This window comes from Amia ocellicauda, chromosome 15 (genome assembly GCF_036373705.1).
Source record: "Amia ocellicauda isolate fAmiCal2 chromosome 15, fAmiCal2.hap1, whole genome shotgun sequence".
NCBI classification, from domain to species: domain Eukaryota; kingdom Metazoa; phylum Chordata; class Actinopteri; order Amiiformes; family Amiidae; genus Amia; species Amia ocellicauda.
Window position 1 is genome coordinate 3,135,913 of NC_089864.1, and position 22,226 is coordinate 3,158,138.

The following is a 22,226-nucleotide window of genomic DNA, read 5'->3' on the forward strand; positions in this document are numbered from 1 at the left end:
GCATTCAAGACAGAAAACAGGAGACACTTCTTAACACAGAGAGGCATCACAATCTGAACAAACTCCCCAACGATGTGGCTGAAGCAACAATTTGGGAACATTTAATCTAAGACTGGACAGGATCCTTGGATCACTCAGTTATTAATGGACACCAAACGAGCACGATTGGTTGAATGGCCTCCTCTCGTTTGTAAACTTTCTTATGTTTCTTATAAAGCTGATCTAGACGTCTTGGGGGATTAATCAACTTTGGGTAGGCACCTGACTCACAGGACTCCTCTGATTGGCCCAGCTCCTGCAGAAATACTGTTTTATTGTTTGGAGTATTTTACATTTAACAAATAAAAACAATTCAAATTTTTTAATACTTATGATTAAAAACTTTTTTTAAATCAATTCTTAAAATCACTTAAAATTTTTAAAATCTTTGTGATTTAACAAAAAACGAAAAAAACTTAACTTTAAATAAACAAGTGCACAAAACAACAAAACAAACGTGATTAAAGCAAAACTGCTAACCAACATAAAAGTCAAATACATTGATAATAACTGAAAATGCACTGGACAAAATAAAAAAACAATTAAAAAGGTAAAAATAAAAAACAAACAAAAAGTTCCAATGCATTTAAAATTAAATCCAAAACGGACAATGTATTTGACAAAAGAATAGAACAAAACTAAACCAAAAAACCCCTAAACAATTAGTCTTTTAAAAACAACTAAATCTTTAAAAACAGTTAAAATTCATTTTTAAAAGTCATTTTAAAAGCAATCATTCATAAGCTCCTGCAGAAAGACTGGAAACCAGTACACCCTGGAGTTCTGGGTGGTCATTTTGTGTCCCACTGCAGCCCTATCCTATATATTCACATATTATAATGGGATTATGGTGTAAAAACAGCTTAATTACTCTTGGGGCTATTTACATATACTTATACTATCATACATACTATCATGACATTTAGAACACTTGCTATTACACTAAACTACTAATTAGTATACTACTGACTGTAATACTATAGGGTAACGGGCGCTCTTTGATGACGATGCCTGTGAACCCGTGGACTGGGCGCTTGAGTTTTGCGAAAGTACCCAACATGGCCAGGGCGGCGCTGTCGTGACGTTCAAAGCCCTTTTCTATTGAGCCCGAGTGACGCACTACGTCCCAACGTAAAGTGACGTCAGCGGTCCTGCGTCTGCCGGCGAGCCAGCTTGGGCCGCATGTGAAGCACAGAGAGACGGGAGAGCCGGGGAGCAGGGCTGCTGCTACACTACACACATTTAGTTTTGTATTCCCATATTTTAACCCTAGAAAGGCCTTGTATTCCTCCAGACGACCGCAGTCTCGGATATATCCTTTAGGAGTGCCAAAGATGCCCAAGAAAGCGAAGGAAGTGGCGGAATGGCAGGACGGAGAAGCCAAGGCGCAAGCTGGTGAGATCCACATTATGTGAAAATGACAGTTAGAGAAAGAAGAGGGATGTGTGGTGTTTGTTCTCTCATGAGTGATATTGGTCATTATTAAAGGAGACATGCGTTATATACGTCCGATAACGATACATTGTGTCGGCAGTTAACGTACAAAGCATGAGTGAAACAATGTCCACTCTCTCAGGGGGAATCTGATGACGGGTACTTTTGAATGATGTAACAGGCCGTCACATCTCTAGTGTCCCAGTTGCTCGTCTTTGCCATTGACTGCAGATTGTCCACTAAAATGTATGATCTATTGGCTCAGCCCGGGGGGTTAAGGGCGAACAGAAGGGAGAGTAGGAGCACACTGGTGTGCAGCAAACTGGCCAGCCCGGGGTCATTCAGAAACAGACTAGTGATGCTCAACTGATGTAATGTAGCTATCAGGTGCAACCCCACTTGTAACGTTTCTCTATTATTAATATTATTATATTGATTTGCAGCAGTAGTGTTCCCCTGTAGGATCTTTATCTAGTTTTGACGTTATAGTGTAGTATTGTGCAGCACAATACATAAAGTATATTACACAGTCTGCAGTATATGACAGTACAGTATATTATAGTGCAATGGTATATTAAAGTATAGTACAGTGCATTTGTCTGAAATACTTGTAAGTTTATTTGTAGATAATGATGTATCACAAGCATTTCAAAGAAACTTGCAACTAACTATGCAATGATATGAATGCACTGTGACACGTTATTTGTCCATATGTTTGTCACATATCCCGTCCTTGGTTGTATGTGACACTTTTTAGTCCAGTATGACTTTTTATACTACTACTTAGTTTAAGCTCTACTTGATGCAACTGGCTAGGTGAACTATTGCTTAATTGGTGGTAATTGTGCTATTAACCATATATATATATATATATATATATAATGTATAATGATGGGTTATATAATTCTTCTTTTTTTTTTAAGATAAAGTGGTGAAGAAGAGCAAGAAAGACAAGATGGGGAAGAAATCAGTAAGCCGTTCATTTGTGTTTTATTAGTCCTCTGGGTTTTGAGCTCACACCTCGCTGCTGACCTGTGTGGAGCCACCCTGCCATGGGCTGGGAGTCATGTCTCTGATCCTCTGATTGGCCGGGTTATCCGTCTGATCCTGTGATGTGCTCTCTCTCTCCCGCAGTTCTTTAAGGAGCTGGCCGCCGATGACAAACAGGAGAAGGAGGAGGAGCCTGTTGTCAAGGAGGGGCGAGGCAAGCAGGTGCTGTGCTGGGAGCGGGGGGAGGGGCTTGTTAAAGCGGGGCAGGTAGAATTTGATCAGTGGGAGGGGCTTGTCAGAAAATCAAATTGACTTTTAAGAAAGTAAATGATAGACAGATGGATTCACTTGCAGCGCAGCCTGGGGTCCATTGTGATCAGTGCAATCCCTGAGCTTTTGCTACACTGTACAGCAGTCTGACGATTTGTTCTCTCTCTGTTTGTCTCCTTGCTGTGTCTCCATCCTTTCTTCAGCCCCAGAAGAAGAAGAAAGACAAGAAGAAAGGCAGGGGAGGAGAGGGGGGTGACAAGGAGGAGGAGGAGGATGTGATGGAGAAGTTGAAGAAGCTGTCCGTGCAGCCCAGCGACGAAGACGAGGAGGAGGAAGGTGGGGATCTGGACCCGGCTGGGCGGCGTCCATTGTGTGGTCTGCTGTGGGCTTCTGAGCGTCTCTCATCCTGCACTGATCCATGTCTCTCTTGTGTCTTTCAGTCATCAAGCCGGTGGCCAAAGGAGGCAAGAAGAACAGGGTAAGGGACGAACGGGGGTGATGTGCTCTGGGTTCCCATTTGATTTCAGATTTGCAAGTGATCCAGATTTTGCAGGAATGCCAGCCTTTGAAGCTTGGTGTCCTTGTGTGTTTCTGTCTGTCTTCAGGGGGGCAATCTGTTTGCGGCGCTGAGCCAGGGGCAGAGTGACGAGGAGGATGAAGAGGAGGAGGACGAGGAGGACGAAGAGGAGCAGAAGCCCAAAAAGATCCACAACAAGGTGGACAAGAACCGCAAGAACAAGGTGCATTTGTCCACCCTCACTCTCGGTTCAGTCACGGCCTGCTGTTGCTTCGTCCCCTGTGACATCGCCAACCTGACCAGTGTCTCGGTCCTGTGGCATCAGTCATCATGTCTCCCTTTCTCCTTGTGTGTGTCTCTCTCTCTCTCGGTCTGTCTCTATGCATCTGTGTCTCTCATTTTCCTTCCTCCTCCAATTCTCATTGCTGTCTGTGTCCTTCAGCGACCGTGTTGTGGTCGTCAGGGGGTATTGCGTGTTGCGTGTCGCCTGGTGTTGCGTTCTCGCGTGTTCGTTTCCATTGCATGCCTCTGTGTCGTGCTTTTAACTGCAGTGTTGTGTGGCGCTTCCTCATCACATCGGAGAGCTGTGTTCATGCGTGTGTGTCTGCATGTGCATGCATCTGCCTGTGCTGAAACATTTGCAGATAAAAATTAATCACCTTCAAGAGCAGAACTTCTCAGCCTTTGCTAAGAAAAAAACAAAGCATTTCCATGCTGAAAAGACAATGGACGCGTGTGTGTGTGTGTTCGTGATCCAGGCGCTCTCTGACAATGAGGGAGAGGAGGAGGAGGAGGAGGGAGCAGGGAAGAAGGGAAAGAAAGGGAAGAAGAATGACAAACCCAAGAGTAGGAAGAGCAAGGTGGGTTAGAACATGCGTGTCCTCAACGTCTCTGTGCGTCTTTCTCTCTAGCTGTACATCTGTCTCTCACTACCTCTCTCTTGTGCTACCCCTCTCCCTCATTATCTCTCTCTCTCTCTCTCTCTCTCTCTCTCATTAAGTCTTTGTGCGTCTCAGTCATTGTATCTCTTGCTGTCTCTGTCAGTGTCTCTCTTAAATTCAAAATTCAAAACGAGCTTTATTGGCATGACACGTTTACACAAGTATTGCTAAAGCAATTGGGTACATTGAAATTAAATACAATGATGTTGTACAAATAATACAAATATAAAATATCAGGTTATTTACATAGTACATCAATCACGTAAATTATATGTACAGTGTTGGTGGTGAGGAGACATGGTTGCAGTTCTCTGGCCGTGTGGCAGGCTGTGCAGTACTGCTGCGATCACAGCGCAGTCTCTGTGCCCCCAGCCCCCTTCTGAGCCGCGCCTCTGTGCTGAGCTGGGGGAAGTCAGGGACTCTGCTGCTGAATCTGGGGAAGAAGGCGTCTCTGACCTGTGTGTATTTGGAGCAGGTCAGGGTGAAGTGCGCCTCTGTCTCTACCTCCCCAGACCCACACTGTCTGCACCGTCCGGTCTCCACCTCCAGGCTGTGATCGCGGAGTCTGTACCTGGTCAAAGTCTGTCTCTGCTTGGGGTGTGTGACTTGTGTCAAGTAGTCTGCTGGGGTGTATCCTCTGTCCAGGGCCCTGTAGCACTCCAGTGGTGGCTGTCTCCTGCCTCAGCTGCTCAGCAGCTCTGTGCTGTCGGTGTGGCTCTGTGTGTGGCTCTGGGCACAGAGCCTCAGGGCCAGCTGGCCGAGGGTGTCTGTGTGGGGGGTGTGTTCCTGCTGTCGCAGGGTGCTGTGCTGGTGGGTCTCTGGGCTGCTGTGTTTCAGGTGCAGCCAGTATTTCAGGGTTCTCTTCTCTTCTGCACTGCACAGCCCAGAGGCAGGGGCCCCAGTTTGGCTCGGCAGTCATTGTTGGGGCTGCTCCTGTGCGGCTTCAGCACGTTCCTGCAGAACTCGGCATGCAGGGCTTCTGTCGGGCTCTTCTCCCATTTGTGGAAGTCGGTGCTGATAACCGGGCCCCAGACCTCACTGCCATACAGCAGGATGGGCAGGATCACGCTGTCAAAGAGCTTCGTCCACAGCAGCACCGAGGTTCAGGGAGCTGATCCTCTTCCTGATGGTGTGGTACGCCCTGCATGCTTTGTCACAGGGGTCTTGACAGTGAGGGAGAAGTTGCCTGAGGAGTTTATTAGCAGGCCCAGGTAGGTGTAGCTGGCTGTGTGCTCTATTTTGGTGCTGTTTAGGGTGAAATTGTAAGTTCTGCTTTGGATCTTGGCTTTCTTCTGGAAGATTATGACTTTTGTTTTGTCCATGTTGACCTCCAGGGCCCAGGCAATACAGTAGCGCTGCAGTGTGTCAGCAGGGTGGGGACACAGACTGTAGCTTTGCCTCTCTCTGCCAGGTGTCCACCTTCACGTTGATCTTGCTGCCTGTGTACATGGATTTGATCACATTGTATGCCCTCCCCCCGATGTTGCTCTGCAGGAGCTTCAGATACAGGCCGGGGTTGCCAGATTGAGTCGGGGAAGCAGCCCGAGGTCAGGATTAGATTGAACAGCTGTACCAGGCGGTGTTGCTGTATTTCAGCATCTCGTTTGGGATGCTGTCCTGAACGCAGGATTTCCTGGGCTTGACCTCCTGCAGTGTGATGGCTGAGTCCAGGGCAACTGTGTGTCTTTAATCACTCTCTCCAGTGTTTTTAGCTCCTGAAGGATTTCGGTTTGCTATGGGCTTAGGTCTTCGTCTGGGATTGGCTGGTATAGTGATTCAAAGTAGTTTTTCCGGATGTTTCCATTTTGGATCCCCAGCTGTTTGTCGTGTTTGTTTGGGTTCAGATTGTGCCAAAGATCCCAGAAAGTGTTCTTTAGTTATAATAATAATAATAATAATAGAAACTGTTGTACCACTTCACCATCTTAATAAAAATAATATGAAACTTTCTACATGCGTTTGCATTGCTTTCCAATTTATTAAAATGTAAACAAACTTCACACTCCTCCATGTCTGTCTGTGTTTCTGATGCACATTTCTTGCCGCATCCGGCACGTGTGGAAGAACCGGGGAGAACGTAAAGCGTCCTAATGACGAAAAATATTGCCGTAAAGAGTGGGATTTGTGACACAACGAAATAAACGATGGAGCATAATATGAAATGATAGACGTTTTTCTATCGTCGATATATATCGTCATATTGCACAGCCCTACCTAGGATTGTAGCCATGCCTGTTACGCAACCCTAAACTCAAACTGGGCGCAGAAATGTGTGTGACACTGTGGCCTGGACACAGACTAGAAGAAGGGCGAAGTAGGAAGGGGTGTGTTTTACTACTTGTTCCTCCTCTCCACTCCACGCAGGAGGCATCCGAGGAAGAGGAGGAGGAGAAGAAGGATGAGGATGAGAAGATGAAAAAGAAAGGGAAGAATGAGAAAGTGACCGCCAAGCCACAGAAGGTGAGCGGGGTGGGGGCGACAGGAAATATGTCAATCATATTTATAGCTGTTAAGCTGTGGGTCAGGGGTCAGGGGATCATCAGTAGCCTTCAGCGCTGGGAGGAAGTGGGGCTTTGGCAGAGGTACAGGGTGGGGCGTACTTTCTTTCTCTCTCTCCGTCTGCCTCTCTGCCCATCAGTACAGGGAGCTTGCTTACACACTCTCTCTCCTGCTCTTTTGCTCTTTCCTCTCTCCCTCTACCTCCCTATCGCTCGCGCTTCATCTTGGTCTCTCAGCCACCCTCCGAGGCAGAGGAGGACGAGGAGGAGGAGGAGGTGGTGGTGGTGGGGAAGGAGGAGGAGGAGGAAGAGGAGAAAGAGAAGCCAAAAGAGAAGAAGAAGAGGAAAGGCAAGAAGAATGACAAAGGGGCCGTGGCACAGCCGCAGCCGCCGCAGCAGCCGAAGGTGAGGAAGTGGGGCCAGTGATGCGCTGGTCAGCCCCGTCTCTGTCTGCCTGTCTCTGCTCAGTCACTTCCTCAGTCCCTGCTTGCGTTCGTCTGGAGGTCAGAGGTCATGTGAGCCCTGCTGGGCGGAGAGCAGTGGCTGTAATGCTGTGTGTGCGATCTTAAGTGAAACATGGTCTCCTCTCTCGCCTTCTCCCTCCTCTCTGTCTCTCTGTCTCAGAAGGGCAAGCCGACTCGCAGTGAAGAGGAGGATGAGAACAGCGAGGAAGAGCAGCAAGACCAGGTATGTTTGTGTTATCCCCACTCCCGATTTCTCTCTGTGCACTGTAGTATCCAGTACGTTTCTGGTGTCTATTTTCATCTCTTACTCTGTGAACTGTAAATCTACCCCCCTCTCTGTTTCTGTGTCTGTGGTTTGTACACTGTTAACCCTCTCTCTCTCTCTCTCAGGGAGATGAGGATGACGGCCCTGCCGAGGGAGAAGAGGAGGCTGGTAATGGGAAGGGTGCCGACCCTTACGCCAACCTCACCAAGAAGGAGAAAAAAAAGAAGAAGAAAATGGTACAGACCATGTCTTTTCCTGTGTGTGTGTCTGTGTGCGTGTGTAGGTATAGTTGTACTTTTTATCTGTGTGACGTTTCTTAATGCATCTCCCCTCCTGCAGATGGAGTACGAGCGGCAGGTGGAGTCAATGAAGGCCCAGAGCGCAGTGGAGGGGGATTTCTCCGTGTCCCAGGCCGAGATGTCCTCCCGACAGGCCATGCTGGAGAACGCCTCCGACATCAAGGTGAGGAGAGCCGTGCCCGTGGCTGGGGCTAGTGGCCGAGCTGGGTATTTCTCTCTCTCTCCCTCAGCACAGCGCATATTAACACTCTCTCTCTCTCCCGCGCGCTCTAGCTGGAGCGGTTCAGTATCTCTGCCCACGGGAAGGAGCTGTTTGTGAATGCCGACCTGCTCATTGTGGCTGGGAGACGCTACGGTCTGGTGGGGCCCAATGGGTGAGAGAGAGGGGACACTACAGCACATTAACACTGCCTGACGGACTGGACACTACAGCACATTAACACTGACTGACTGGACACTACAGTACATTAACACTGACTGACTGACTGACTGGACACTACAGTACATTAACACTGACTGACTGGACACTACAGCACATTAACACTGACTGACTGGACACTACAGTACATTAACACTGACTGACTGACTGGACACTACAGCACATTAACACTGACTGACTGGACACTACAGTACATTAACACTGACTGACTGACTGGACACTACAGCACATTAACACTGACTGACTGGACACTACAGCACATTAACACTGACTGACTGGACACTACAGTACATTAACACTGACTGACTGACTGGACACTACAGCACATTAACACTGACTGACTGGACACTACAGTACATTAACACTGACTGACTGACTGGACACTACAGCACATTAACACTGACTGACTGACTGACTGGACACTACAGTACATTAACACTGACTGACTGGACACTACAGCACATTAACACTGACTGACTGGACACTACAGTACATTAACACTGACTGACTGACTGACTGGACACTACAGTACATTAACACTGACTGACTGGACACTACAGCACATTAACACTGACTGACTGGACACTACAGTACATTAACACTGACTGACTGGACACTACAGTACATTAACACTGACTGACTGACTGGACACTACAGCACATTAACACTGACTGACTGGACACTACAGTACATTAACACTGACTGACTGACTGGACACTACAGCACATTAACACTGCCTGACGGACTGGACACTACAGCACATTAACACTGACTGACTGGACACTACAGTACATTAACACTGACTGACTGACTGACTGGACACTACAGTACATTAACACTGACTGACTGGACACTACAGCACATTAACACTGACTGACTGGACACTACAGCACATTAACACTGACTGACTGGACACTACAGCACATTAACACTGACTGACTGGACACTACAGCACATTAACACTGACTGACTGGACACTACAGTACATTAACACTGACTGACTGACTGGACACTACAGCACATTAACACTGACTGACTGGACACTACAGTACATTAACACTGACTGACTGACTGGACACTACAGCACATTAACACTGCCTGACGGACTGGACACTACAGCACATTAACACTGACTGACTGGACACTACAGTACATTAACACTGACTGACTGACTGACTGGACACTACAGTACATTAACACTGACTGACTGGACACTACAGCACATTAACACTGACTGACTGGACACTACAGCACATTAACACTGACTGACTGGACACTACAGCACATTAACACTGACTGACTGGACACTACAGTACATTAACACTGACTGACTGACTGGACACTACAGCACATTAACACTGACTGACTGGACACTACAGTACATTAACACTGACTGACTGACTGGACACTACAGCACATTAACACTGCCTGACGGACTGGACACTACAGCACATTAACACTGACTGACTGGACACTACAGTACATTAACACTGACTGACTGACTGACTGGACACTACAGTACATTAACACTGACTGACTGGACACTACAGCACATTAACACTGACTGACTGGACACTACAGTACATTAACACTGACTGACTGACTGGACACTACAGTACATTAACACTGACTGACTGACTGGACACTACAGCACATTAACACTGACTGACTGACTGGACACTACAGCACATTAACACTGACTGACTGGACACTACAGCACATTAACACTGACTGACTGGACACTACAGTACATTAACACTGACTGACTGACTGGACACTACAGCACATTAACACTGACTGACTGACTGACTGGACACTACAGTACATTAACACTGACTGACTGGACACTACAGCACATTAACACTGACTGACTGGACACTACAGCACATTAACACTGACTGACTGGACACTACAGTACATTAACACTGACTGACTGACTGGACACTACAGCACATTAACACTGACTGACTGGACACTACAGTACATTAACACTGACTGACTGACTGGACACTACAGCACATTAACACTGCCTGACGGACTGGACACTACAGCACATTAACACTGACTGACTGGACACTACAGTACATTAACACTGACTGACTGACTGACTGGACACTACAGTACATTAACACTGACTGACTGGACACTACAGCACATTAACACTGACTGACTGGACACTACAGTACATTAACACTGACTGACTGACTGGACACTACAGCACATTAACACTGACTGACTGACTGGACACTACAGCACATTAACACTGACTGACTGGACACTACAGTACATTAACACTGACTGACTGACTGGACACTACAGCACATTAACACTGACTGACTGGACACTACAGTACATTAACACTGACTGACTGACTGACTGGACACAACAGTCTATAAAAAAAAAAAATGCAATGGGGTGAAATTGAATCCCAGACGTACCCTCGCATGCGCTCTCTCTCCCTCTCTCTCACCTCTCCCCCTCTCTCCTTCAGGAAAGGGAAGACCACTCTCCTGAAGCACATCGCCAACAGAGCACTCAACATCCCCCCCAACATCGACGTGCTGCTGTGTGAGCAAGGTCTGTCTGTTGGTCTGTCTCTGCGCAGGGTTAGCGTACTGCTGTGCTTTCCCCGCCTCATTACCCCTCTGTCTCAGTGCAGTGTGACTGACTCCCTCTCTCCCTCTCTCCTCAGAGGTGATTGCCGATGACACCCCTGCGGTGCAGGCGGTGCTGAAGGCCGACACCAAGAGGCTCAAGCTGCTGGAGGAGGAGAGACAGTTGCAGGCCCTGCTGGAGAGAGGAGAGGACGCGGCCGGAGAGAGACTTGAGAAGGTGAGGGAGGGCCTGTGGACACACTGGGGATGGAGAGGGAGGAAGTGTAGTGTTCAGTCAGTCCTTGCTTCCTTTAACTGACTACCGCTCTCTCCCCGCTTCAGGTGTATGAGGAGCTGCGGGCGATCGGGGCGGCGGCAGCGGAGGCGAAGGCGAGGCGGATCCTGGCGGGTCTGAGCTTCACCCCCGAGATGCAGAACCGGCCCACCAAGAAGTTCTCTGGCGGCTGGAGGATGCGAGTCTCCCTGGCCAGGTGTGACCCTCCCAGAGCCTGATGCTGTGCGCTGTGTCACAGTGCTGTCTCTGTCGGTCTGTATCTTTGCTGTCCATGGGGTGTTAACGTGGCCTGTGTGTTTCAGAGCCCTCTTCATGGAGCCCACTCTGCTGATGCTGGACGAGCCCACGAACCACCTGGACCTCAACGCCGTCATCTGGCTCAACAAGTGAGTGTGTGTGTCTGTGAGTTTCTCTGCTACAACAGCGCTGGCAGTTCCGGTCTTCAGGGGTGGTGAAGGGGTTTCTGCCCTTCTTCCACTTCTTATTCCCCCTCTCCCTCCCTCAGTTACCTGCAGGGCTGGAAGAAGACTCTGCTCATAGTGTCCCACGACCAGAGCTTCCTGGACGACGTGTGTACTGACATCATGCACCTGGACAACCAGAAGCTGTACTACTACAGAGGCAACTACTGTGAGTGTGTTCTGTCTGTCTGTCCCTGTGTCCTACTGTCCTACTGCTTTGGGTGCGGCCTGTCTGTCCCTGTGTCCTACTGTCCTACTGCTGTGAGTGCGGCCTGTCTGTCTGTGCCTGTGTCCTACTGCTGTGAGTGCGGCCTGCCAGTCCCTGTGTCGTACTGTCCTACTGTTGTGAGTGTGGCCTGTCTGTCTGTATCTGTTTCCTACTGCTGTGGGTGCGGCCTGTCTGTCTCTGTGTCCTTCTGCTGTGTAACAGGTGTAGTGCTGTACCTCTGTGATGCAGTCTGTGACCTTTATCATGCTACCCATGAATGTGGCACCTCCGCTGACCCCTGTACTGCATCTTAGTGCACACTGGCAGTGTGTAGCAGCTTATACACTTCACTCACTCTCCTCCTGTTCCCTGTCTCCATCTCTCCTTCCTTCCCTCCCTCTCACAGTGACGTTTAAGAAGATGTATGTGCAGAAGCAGAAGGAGATGCAGAAGCAGTACGACAAACAGGAGAAGAAGCTCAAGGACCTGAAAGCCGGGGGCAAGTCCACCAAGCAGGCGGTCAGTTCCCCCCCCATGTGCGTGTGCATGTGCGTGTGTGTCTGTGTGTGTATTGTACTGACAACACACTTTTCTCCCCCAGGAGAAGCAGGCGAAGGAGGCCCTGACCAGGAAGCAGCAGAAGGGCAGGAAGAAGACGCAGGAGGAGGAGGCGCATGAGCCGGCCGAGCTGCTGAAGAGGCCCAAGGAGTACACCGTCAAATTCACCTTCCCCAACCCGCCGCCGCTGTCCCCGCCCATCCTGGGGCTGCACAGTAAGACTGGACACACACACACCGCCCGGCCCTGGACACTGGACGCACTACATTGCACCAAACACGCATTGCATAAAACTACACTGTACTGCACTGGGTATACACTGCAGACACACTGTGCAAACACTAATGCGGACACACAGGTTTCCACTGGACTGCACACATTATACAGGAGGACACACATCCCTGCACACTGTAGAGGGCCTGCACAACTATGGCCTGGACTGTAATCTACCGCACACACCGCTAATAAACATCACAGGGGGAAGCTGTGTTTTGCTGAAGCTCCCAAAACTCAGGTTCTCTCCTTCCCCTCTCTCCCCCTCTCCAGGTGTAGACTTCGGCTATGAGGGCCAGAAGCCTCTGTTCAAGAATGTGGATTTTGGAATTGACATGGAGTCCAGGAGTGAGTGAACCCGTCTGCACTGCCTCCTTCACGTGCTCTCTCTCTCTGCCTGTCTCTCTCTCTCTCTCTCTCTGCCTGTCTCTCTCTGTATTGTCCGTGAGTAACGTAGTGTGTTGTGTTGCAGTCTGTATCGTGGGGCCCAATGGAGTGGGGAAGAGTACGCTGCTGCTGCTGCTGACGGGCAAACTGACCCCGGTAAGTTCAGAGGTCAAAGGGCACTGTGTGAGTGTGACAGTGAATATTTGTCTTAGTGTATTCGTGTGAGTGTATTTTGTGTGTGAGTATCTGTGTGCGTTTGTGTATATGTTTCTCCACTGTTGTGACACTGGTTTTATTCTTTCAGACACGAGGCGAGATGAGGAAGAACCACAGGCTGGTGAGTTTCACTGCCCCCCCCTCTCAGTGTCAGTGTCCAGTCAGTCCTGCTGTCCCTGTATTAACTCCCCCCTCTGTCTCCCTCTGCAGAAAATCGGCTTCTTTAACCAGCAGTACGCCGACCAGCTGAACATGGAGGAGAATCCCACAGAGTACCTGATGCGGAACTTCAACCTGCCCTACCAGGACAGCCGCAAGTGCCTGGGCCGCTTCGGCCTGGAGAGCCACGCCCACACCATCCAGATCAGCAAGCTGTCGGGTACGCGCACGCACACACACTGTGTATGTCTCACTGACTGTGCAGTGACGGGTGTATTGACTGTGTGCGTATGTGGACTGTGTTTTAGGAGGTCAGAAGGCGAGAGTGGTGTTCGCAGAGCTCTCCTGCAGACAGCCTGATGTCCTGATACTGGTGAGTGGGGAGGTGGGAGGCAGATGAGAGAGAGAGGGATGGGGAGGAGGGAGGCAGATGAGAGAGGATGCAGGTGTGAGAAAAAGGGATGGGGCGAGGAAGAGAGGAGGAGGGAGGCAGGTGTGAGAGGGATGTGGCAAGGGATGGAGAGGGGAAGTGCATGTCCAATCATGTTATACACAGTGATTGTCAAAGCTTAGTCATTGCTCTGTCTCCCTCCCCTTTCTTTATTCTCTCTTCTTTCCCTCCCTACCTTTCTTGCCAGGATGAGCCCACGAATAACCTGGATATTGAGTCCATCGATGCTTTAGCAGATGCCATCAATGAATACAAGGGGGGTGAGTGACTGTCTGTCTGTCTGTCTGTCAACCCGTCTGTCCCCCGTGTCTGTGTGGCGCTCTGACAGCGCTGGCCAATTCCTCTGGTATCGAGGGTAACAAACACTGAATCCTGCTCCCTCTCTCGCAGCGGTGCTCATCGTGAGTCACGACGCCCGTCTGATCACGGAGACGAACTGCACACTGTGGGTGGTGGAGGAGCGCTCCATCAACCAGATCGACGGGGACTTCGACGAGTACAAGAGGGAAGTGCTGGAGGCGCTGGGGGAGACCGTCGTGCACCGGCCGCGGGAGTGAGCGCCGGAGACTGGGGGGACTGGGGGACAGCGAGACCTGTGGGGATGTGTGTGCGTGTGTGAGGGGGGTAGGAGGGACTGGGGTTTCTCTCATTATTGCCTTTTTGACTCCAGATCCAGGAGACGTGTGTATAGACTCGTGTAGATGCACAATCGGAGTGACGGTCACACTGAGAGCGAGACCCACACACACTGGAGAGAATTATTCAAATTATCGATTGCAAAAATAAAATGTATTCCACCAATTAATTATGTGACTGGAAGCCGGGCTGGAACAAATGGCAGGAGACGTGTCCCCTCTTCCCCCCAGAGACAATAATCTGCCCCCCCCCCGGTCTATAGAGTGAGGACGCAATGAGGATTATTTTTATAACACACAAAAACTAAAAACTTGCCAACTTCAGCCAGTGTCAATGCAAGCCTAGCCTCAGTGGGGAAAGCCACACACACTGGTTGTATTAGAGAGACACCCTCCTCCCAAGGTAAATTGGTAGCAACCGGTGCAGGATTCCAGTCATTGTTACAGAATGGGACTGTTCCATTTTCTGATCAATAGGGGGGTGTTATTGTACTGCCACAGTTGGACAGCTGTGTATTATAAAGCTGATTGACCTCTGTGACATGCTTTCCATATAACAGACACACATGATGGTATTTATATGCGATCAGAGTAGGCCGATCATGGCTGGGGGGCTGGGCGGGGGAGTACTTTGCATTTTATTGAGTTTTTTTCTTTTATGAGCTTTGAAATGTTTTGATGGGGGGGGGAACTAATAATAAATGTGAATTAAATAATAAATAAAAGGCCTTTTGCATCAATCTTGCGGTCTGTTTTATTTTATTCCACTTATTTGATGTTTCACAAGAGGTGTTGTTAAGGAACAGATTAAAACCTGTTCAAAATTTACTGTCCGCCCGCTGTGCCTCACTGGTCCAGGAGGGGACAGCAGAGTGGCCCATTGAAGTAGACTGAATGTGTTAATAGAGATTTGATTAATTCATAGCTTTTTGCTGTATGTGGGTGAACTGGCCCCACCCACATTAAAGTGTCCTGTAACATCGCTGGTAACTGAGGAGTTGAAACACTGATAATTATCTGCACAGGATTCAGTGTTTATTTAGTGTTAAGTCCCGTAGGGCAAATTATTTGAAGCCTGCTACAAAAAACACGGTACCAAGAACAACCACATACAGCATCCAATACAATTTCTGCAACACAAACAGAATGCAAAACCAAACCTGCACAAAAATGCACAATAATAAAAAGCACTTATGCCATCTGTGATGCAGTCTATTTAACAAGTTGATGTCTGAGGGAATGTATGACTATACCCATTAGTCTTGATCTGGGGCAGCCTGAATCAGGTACCAGAGGGCAGGGTAGTGAACTCTGAATGTAGGGATGTTCCCCATCAGAAACACAGGCTCTAGGGAAAGCCCAGGTAATTCTACCAAACAATTCAGGCATGTGTGCCACATAGCCTCCTGTAATCGCACTGCATCATCTGTCTCAAGATTTCAAAACCAACAAATACAGTGAGGGAAAAAAGTATTTGATCCCCTGCTGATTTTGTACATTTGCCCACTGACAAGGAAATTATCAGTCTATAATTTTAATGGTAGGTGTATTTTAACAGTGAGAGACAGAATAACAACAAAAAAATCCAGAAATACGCATTTCAAAAAAGGTATACATTGATTTGCATGTTAATGAGGGAAATAAGTATTTGATCCCCTATCAATCAGCAAGATTTCTGGCTCCCAGGTGTCTTTTATACAGGTAACGAGCTGAGATTAGGAGCACTCTCTTAAAGGGACTCTCCTAATCTCAGCTCGTTACCTGTATAAAAAGACACCTGTCCACAGAAGCAATCAATCAATCAGATTCCAAACTCTCCACCATGGCCAAGATAAAAGAGCTGTCCAAGGATGTCAGGGACAAGATTGTAGACCTACACAAGGCTGGAATGAGCTACAAGACCATCGCCAAGCAGCTTGGTGAGAAGGTGACAACAGTTGGTGCGATTATTCGCAAATGGAAGAAACACAAAATAACTCAGTCTCCCTCGGTCTGGGTTTCCATGCAAGATCTCACCTCGTGGAGTTTCAATGATCATGAGAACGGTGAGGAATCAGCCCAGAACTACACGGGAGGATCTTGTTAATGATCTCAAGGCAGCTGGGACCATAGTCACCAAGAAAACAATTGGTAACACACTACGCCGTGAAGGACTGAAATCCTGCAGCGCCCGCAAGGCCCCCCTGTTCAAGAAAGCACATGTACAGGCCCGTCTGAAGTTTGCCAATGAACATCTGAATGATTCAGAGGAGAACTGGGTGAAAGTGTTGTGGTCAGCTGAGACCAAAATCGAGCTCTTTGGCATCAACTCAACTCGCCGTGTTTGGAGGAGGAGGAATGACCCCAAGAACACCATCCCCATCGTCCAACATGGAGGTGGAAACATTATGCTTTGGGGGTGTTTTTCTGCTATGGGGACAGGACAACTGCACCGCATCAAAGGGACGATGGACGGGGCCATGTACCATCAAATCTTGGGTGAGAACCTCCTTCCCTCAGCCAGGGCATTGAAAATGGGTCGTGGATGGGTATTCCAGCATGACATTGACCCAAAACACACAGCCAAGGCAACAAAGGAGTGGCTCAAGAAGAAGCACATTAAGGTCCTGGAGTGGCCTAGCCAGTCTCCAGACCTTAATCCCATAGAAAATCTGTGGAGGGAGCTGAAGGTTCTAGTTGCCAAACATCAGCCTCGAAACCTTAAGGATCTGCAAAGAGGAGTGGGACAAAATCCCTCCTGAGATGTGTGCAAACCTGGTGGCCAACTACAAGAAACGTCTGACCTCTGTGATTGCCAACAATGGTTTTGCCACCAAGTACTAAGTCAAAGGGGTCAAATACTTATTTCCCTCATTAACATGGAAATCAATGTATAACTTTTTTGAAATGCGTATTTCTGGATTTTTTTGTTGATATTCTGTCTCTCACTGTTAAAATACACCTACCATTAAAATTATAGACTGATCATTTCTTTGTCAGTGGGCAAACGTACAAAATCAGCAGGGGATCAAATACTTTTTTTCCCCACTGTATCCTACTAAAACAAAGAACACATTGACACACGGGTAGAGGTGCAGGACTGTATGAAAAGGCTCCAATTGGCTGGTTTCTCATGTTAGAAATTAAAACTGTAAAAGAGATTGGTACAAAGACAATCCAGGTTAAATGAATCAAGACTATAGAGCACACTCTACAGGTACAAAGACTTTTATAGCTTCAATGGCCACTGCATATTAGCACACAAAAGGAGCCCCCCACCCTCATTCCAGGGTAACAACTCCGGTTCCCACACCTGTACCTTTCGCAGGCGATTACAGCACCTTCCCCAAAACACGTTAAACAGTCTGAATCAATGGCTATTGTTATGCTATTGATAAGACATTAACCTCCTCCATCCCACTGTGTCAAGGTCCTGTGAATCAGCACGCCACCCAAGAGCACTGAGGCAGACTGGACTTGCACCAAACTGTGGAATATTACCAGCGTGGCACTTTCCCAGTTTCAGTTTTATTCCTTACACAAATTATTTATAACAGATCAACAAGGGTTTTGCATTAAGCAATAAACAAATTACACAGAGTGAGTGAGGGACATTTTTATTACACTTGCAATGGCAGACACACAGTATATATACATCTATTTACATGTACATTACTTTGAAAGGGGATCATTTCATAGCATTAGGAATCCAGTGACCTTAAAACACACCCACACAGGGGAAATGTATTCACACCCTTCAACAAATTTATTCACAGATTAATTCAGTTAAATATAAAGATCACTCATTAAACTAGACTACCAACCATCCCAAGCTGTTGACAAGGTGATTCAGCTCTAGAGAGAAAACTGAAGTTTTAATTAAATTGAGTTAAGAAACATGGGTGTGTGTGTCTGAAAAATAAAATGTCTAACTGCTGTGAGTGAATAAAAGCCATCCAATTGTATTTCAGAGGATGAAAGAAACCAACAACAAAAGTAAAAGCTGTCCCCCCTCACTGCCCAGCAGAGGTGGGCACTTCCTGTTTGAGGTACTTCCTGTACAGCTTCGTGACCCGGCACAGCTCCTGGGGGTCAGGCTGGGTGGGGTGGTACCAGCTGTACCAGGGCTGCCCCCCCGAGCTGCTGTTCTCCCCTCCCTCGGCCTTGGCAGTGAGAAAAGGAGGGGGAGGGGTGTGGGTCACGGCACTGTGGGTGTTGGAATAATCCTCGCCCTCGAAATCCACAAAGGGGACGTGGAACGGCAGCAGACCTGAGGGAGAGAGCGAGAGACGTGGAGAGAGTGAGGCAGGGGATAGAGAGGGGAATAGAAGGAGTAGGAGAGCAGAGAGTGATGTGGTGGAGAGAGAGGGAGTCAGAGGAAAACAAAGTTTACAAACGAGAGGAGGCCATTCAACCCATCGTGCTCGTTTGGTGTCCATTAATAACTAAGTGATCCAAGTTTATTTTCAAATGTTCCCAAATGTTCAGCTTCAGCCACATCGCTGGGGAGTTTGTTCAGATTGTGACGCCTCTGTGTGTGAAGAAGCGTCTCCTGTTTTCTGTCTTGAATGCCTTGAAGCCCAATTTCCATTTGTGTCCCCGGGTGCGTGTGTCCCTGCTGATCTGGAAAAGCTCCTCTGGGTTGATGTGGTCGATGCCTTTCATGATTTTGAAGACTTGAATCAAGTCCCCACGTAGTCTCCTCTGTTCCAGGGTGAAAAGGTTCAGTTCCTCAGTCTCTCAGTAGGACATTCCCTTCAGACCTGGAATAAGTCTGGTTGCTCTCCTCTGAACTGCCTCTAGAGCAGCGATATCTTTCTTGAAGTGTGGAGCCCAGAACTGTCCAAAGTATCCAGATGAGCTCTAACTAGTGCATTGTACAGTCTGAACATTACTGCCCTTGTTTTAAATTAAAGACTGCTGAGCCACCTAGTATCATCTAGACAGAGAGAGAAAGACAGGTGAAGGAGAGGGAGGCCTCCCGGTATCTGCTGGCTCCAGCCCCAGGTGTTGTCCTCACCTACTGACCCGACCCACCTGAACAGGTTTATGAGCCGAGAAGGCCGAAAACAGACCGTCATAGCAAGTTCAGTTAAGGGATGCAATTGGAGTTAAAACCAGCAGAGAAATGAGGATCTCCAGGCCCAGGGCTGGGAACAAGAGAGCCACAGAGAGCCACAGAGAGCCAGGGCCTTACCGTGATCCTTGGCAGTCTCAATGGCTTTGGTCAGATTCTTCTGCTGCTTCATACAGACCCCTGAAAGAGGGGGAGAGGGACAAGGACACTTTAAGCTAAACCCTTCAGACTTGCATTTCAGAACATTTTGCGACAGTGACGGTGTGTCAGTGTGCAGCGCTGTGGGGTGTGTGAGAGGGGGAGGGTACTGTAGTGTACCTGTGCGCGTGGCATCGTACACACTGCCACTGTGAGGGCTGATGAACTGCTCCAGCAGCTTCACATTCTGGAGAGGGAGGAGTGATTACATTAGTGATTTTGGGAACCGTCAAACAATTACAAGCTGCTTAGGGGCCGTCAACATTTTACAAACAAGATCATACTTTGCTGCTAGAGCACACCGTGCCAATATGGTGACACGCTGACTGAGAAACTAGTTGACTGACTGACTGACTCACCTGGTGGTGCACGATGATTTTGGGGTCTCTGCAGATGGGACAGGGGTTCCCACAGACCTTGTCTCCTCTCTGAGAACACAATGCAACACAACACACAGAGTGAGCATTACACAGCACAACAACCCCACTATGCATTTCAGCACCAATGGGTAGGTTTGTGTGTGGCTGCACACCTCTGTAGGGACCGGTGTGTTAGTCGATCACCCTGTGTGTGAGTGTCTGTGCTACGGTGACACTATGTGATGTGACCAAGCATGATGGCGTGTCTGAATATGACTAAGTATGTGTGTCTATGCTCCTGTGTGTGTGTGCGTGTGTGTGTGTGTGTGATCTATATATGACTCCGACTGTGTGCCCGTGTCATTCTGCCCATGACGGTGAGTGTGTGGGCTTTAGACTCACAATGCAGGTCTTGCGTGTTTTCTGTGGGGGGATCCCTCCCTTGTGGTTCCTCCTGTAGCCGGCCCACACCAACTGCGTCCCATAGCGCTCCACGTACTCTGAGGGGGAGAACACATGTGACACGAACACGTCACATCACACACAAACGCAAGCGGACCCCAGGGTGTCGAACTAGGCCAGACACCTTGCAGCTTTAATGTACGGGTTGAAAGAGAGACTTGAGACAAATGAGGTGTGAAATAAACGGTACCCTCGCTCTCCAGGTACTCCCACGGCCGCTCCCTGTAGCGGGCGATGCTGTCGAAAGGATCTGCCTCGGCCGCGCTGCTCGACTTGCCACTCTTGGCAGGCTGGCTCTCCCCCGCCTCCGAGCTCAGGGAGCGCCATGCTGGCACCGACCATACCCGAGCCAGAGGCCAGCAACTGGCAGTGGCCTGGGGGAGGGAAGCGCACACACAATTGAGAGAAACACAAAGAATGGGAGGTCTGACAAATATGAAAGAAAAGGAAAGTAATACAGAAACAGCTGAGGCCCTGTCTAAGGTTATTAAACATTCTATGATATGTGCATCTTTAACAATGACATTTTAAAAACTACAAACCATTGCACACTTGATGTAGTGATTTGGTGATTTAGGTTTGATTATTTATACTAGATTTGGGCAGTCGCTTTTTTTTGTTTTATAGATAGTACAGGGCATGTGGTGCTTGTATAATCACTTTGCACGGCATTTAGAAGTTACATATACATGTGTGACAGAAACATACAATAAAGTGGATGACATGCGAAATGTGACAGGTGATACTTTTAAAAAGGAATAATTATTTTTCAGTAACGCAATTACATATTACAGGAGTTGCATTGCAGATTTCTTTTTAAAGTTGCAGCAATTCCTACTTTAACATCAAATATATGGAAAATGAAAGAAACGCGACTCTTCGAAGCCAGACCAATAGATGAATGTTTAACCCCACTGTAACCTCCTTCGCCATCTTTCTTTCCTTTCCAAAACTAAATTCAATGCGACGGCGCAAATATAACTACGAAAAATAATATATTCCGAATACACAAAGACAAGTGCCAGTTTACGGATTTCGAGCTATACCTGGACGTCTCGGAGGCCTCTCAGAAAGACAGGCGACCCACGCAGAAGAAGACCCCTAAACACGCCAGCTATGGGAGCCGCCATCTTGTGCGAGATGGCAAGGGTCAAGGGTTAAGGGTAAACGGAAAGGAAGAGGAAGGGACAACAAAAAATAAAAATAAAAACTGGATACTATTTTTTTAAAATATATATTTTACTAATACGAGGCGTGTTTAATTATTATTTCAAAAACGACACGCATATAATAATAAATAATAATAATAATAATAATAATATTCTGAGCTGTTGCGCAATGCGTGTCCGTTGTTCCCATTGTTCGTTTGTCCTTGAAGATAAAATGTAGCCAATTAATAATTTGGACAATTTTAAATGAACACCGTTTTAAAATACAACCCGATTGGCATATTAATTAAAACACTTGAAAGTCTCCCGGTGTTTATTAAATTACTTTGAATAACGTGCGTTTGGCCACAGGGTGGGGGAGCGGACGTGACTAGACTCGTGACCGCGCATGATACATACTTTTCACTGAAGTATTTTTATTTCATATAATCTCACTTCTAGGGAAACGCGGTGTTGCCGGCAGACACAATTACACAGTGAGCAGCGGCTGAGAGCTCTGCGTTGTGCGTTATTAACCATGATTTTAGTTTTTTAATCATTGGTTGTTTTTCAACTTTGAGAACAGTGCTTGGTGAACACTTGTGTGTGA

The 22,226-nt window shown here is 47.8% G+C and overlaps 2 protein-coding genes across 5 annotated transcripts; one reads left to right on the forward strand and one right to left on the reverse strand.

The window, feature by feature from the left end:
* The first annotated feature begins 1,184 nt into the window (after positions 1–1,184).
* Positions 1,185–15,133, forward strand: abcf1 (ATP-binding cassette, sub-family F (GCN20), member 1). 4 transcript variants are annotated; one of them, XM_066723578.1, is made up of 27 exons: positions 1,185–1,434; positions 2,397–2,443; positions 2,608–2,685; positions 2,937–3,069; positions 3,174–3,211; positions 3,339–3,473; positions 4,009–4,110; positions 6,556–6,651; positions 6,927–7,094; positions 7,314–7,376; positions 7,544–7,654; positions 7,758–7,880; positions 7,991–8,091; positions 10,648–10,733; positions 10,849–10,988; positions 11,093–11,241; positions 11,348–11,431; positions 11,551–11,675; positions 12,121–12,233; positions 12,316–12,487; positions 12,819–12,893; positions 13,018–13,088; positions 13,237–13,269; positions 13,359–13,527; positions 13,616–13,680; positions 13,946–14,018; positions 14,149–15,133. In XM_066723578.1, exons 1-27 carry the CDS (start codon positions 1,374–1,376, stop codon positions 14,313–14,315), a joined length of 2,778 nt encoding a protein of 925 aa, XP_066579675.1. In that variant the 5' UTR covers positions 1,185–1,373; the 3' UTR covers positions 14,316–15,133. The 4 variants fall into 4 exon arrangements, with proteins under 4 accessions (XP_066579675.1, XP_066579677.1, XP_066579676.1 ...); XM_066723580.1 differs by lacking the exon at positions 6,927–7,094; XM_066723579.1 differs by lacking the exon at positions 4,009–4,110.
* A 2,840-nt stretch (positions 15,134–17,973) lies between these two features.
* On the reverse strand, positions 17,974–21,628 carry mrps18b (mitochondrial ribosomal protein S18B). Its single transcript, XM_066724659.1, has 7 exons — positions 21,515–21,628; positions 20,659–20,842; positions 20,409–20,506; positions 20,007–20,075; positions 19,768–19,834; positions 19,570–19,629; positions 17,974–18,642 (listed from the first exon to the last, which is right to left on the reverse strand). The coding sequence occupies exons 1-7, from the start codon at positions 21,596–21,598 to the stop codon at positions 18,386–18,388; spliced, it is 819 nt and encodes a 272-aa protein (XP_066580756.1). The 5' UTR covers positions 21,599–21,628; the 3' UTR covers positions 17,974–18,385.
* Between the last annotated feature and the right edge of the window lie 598 nt (positions 21,629–22,226).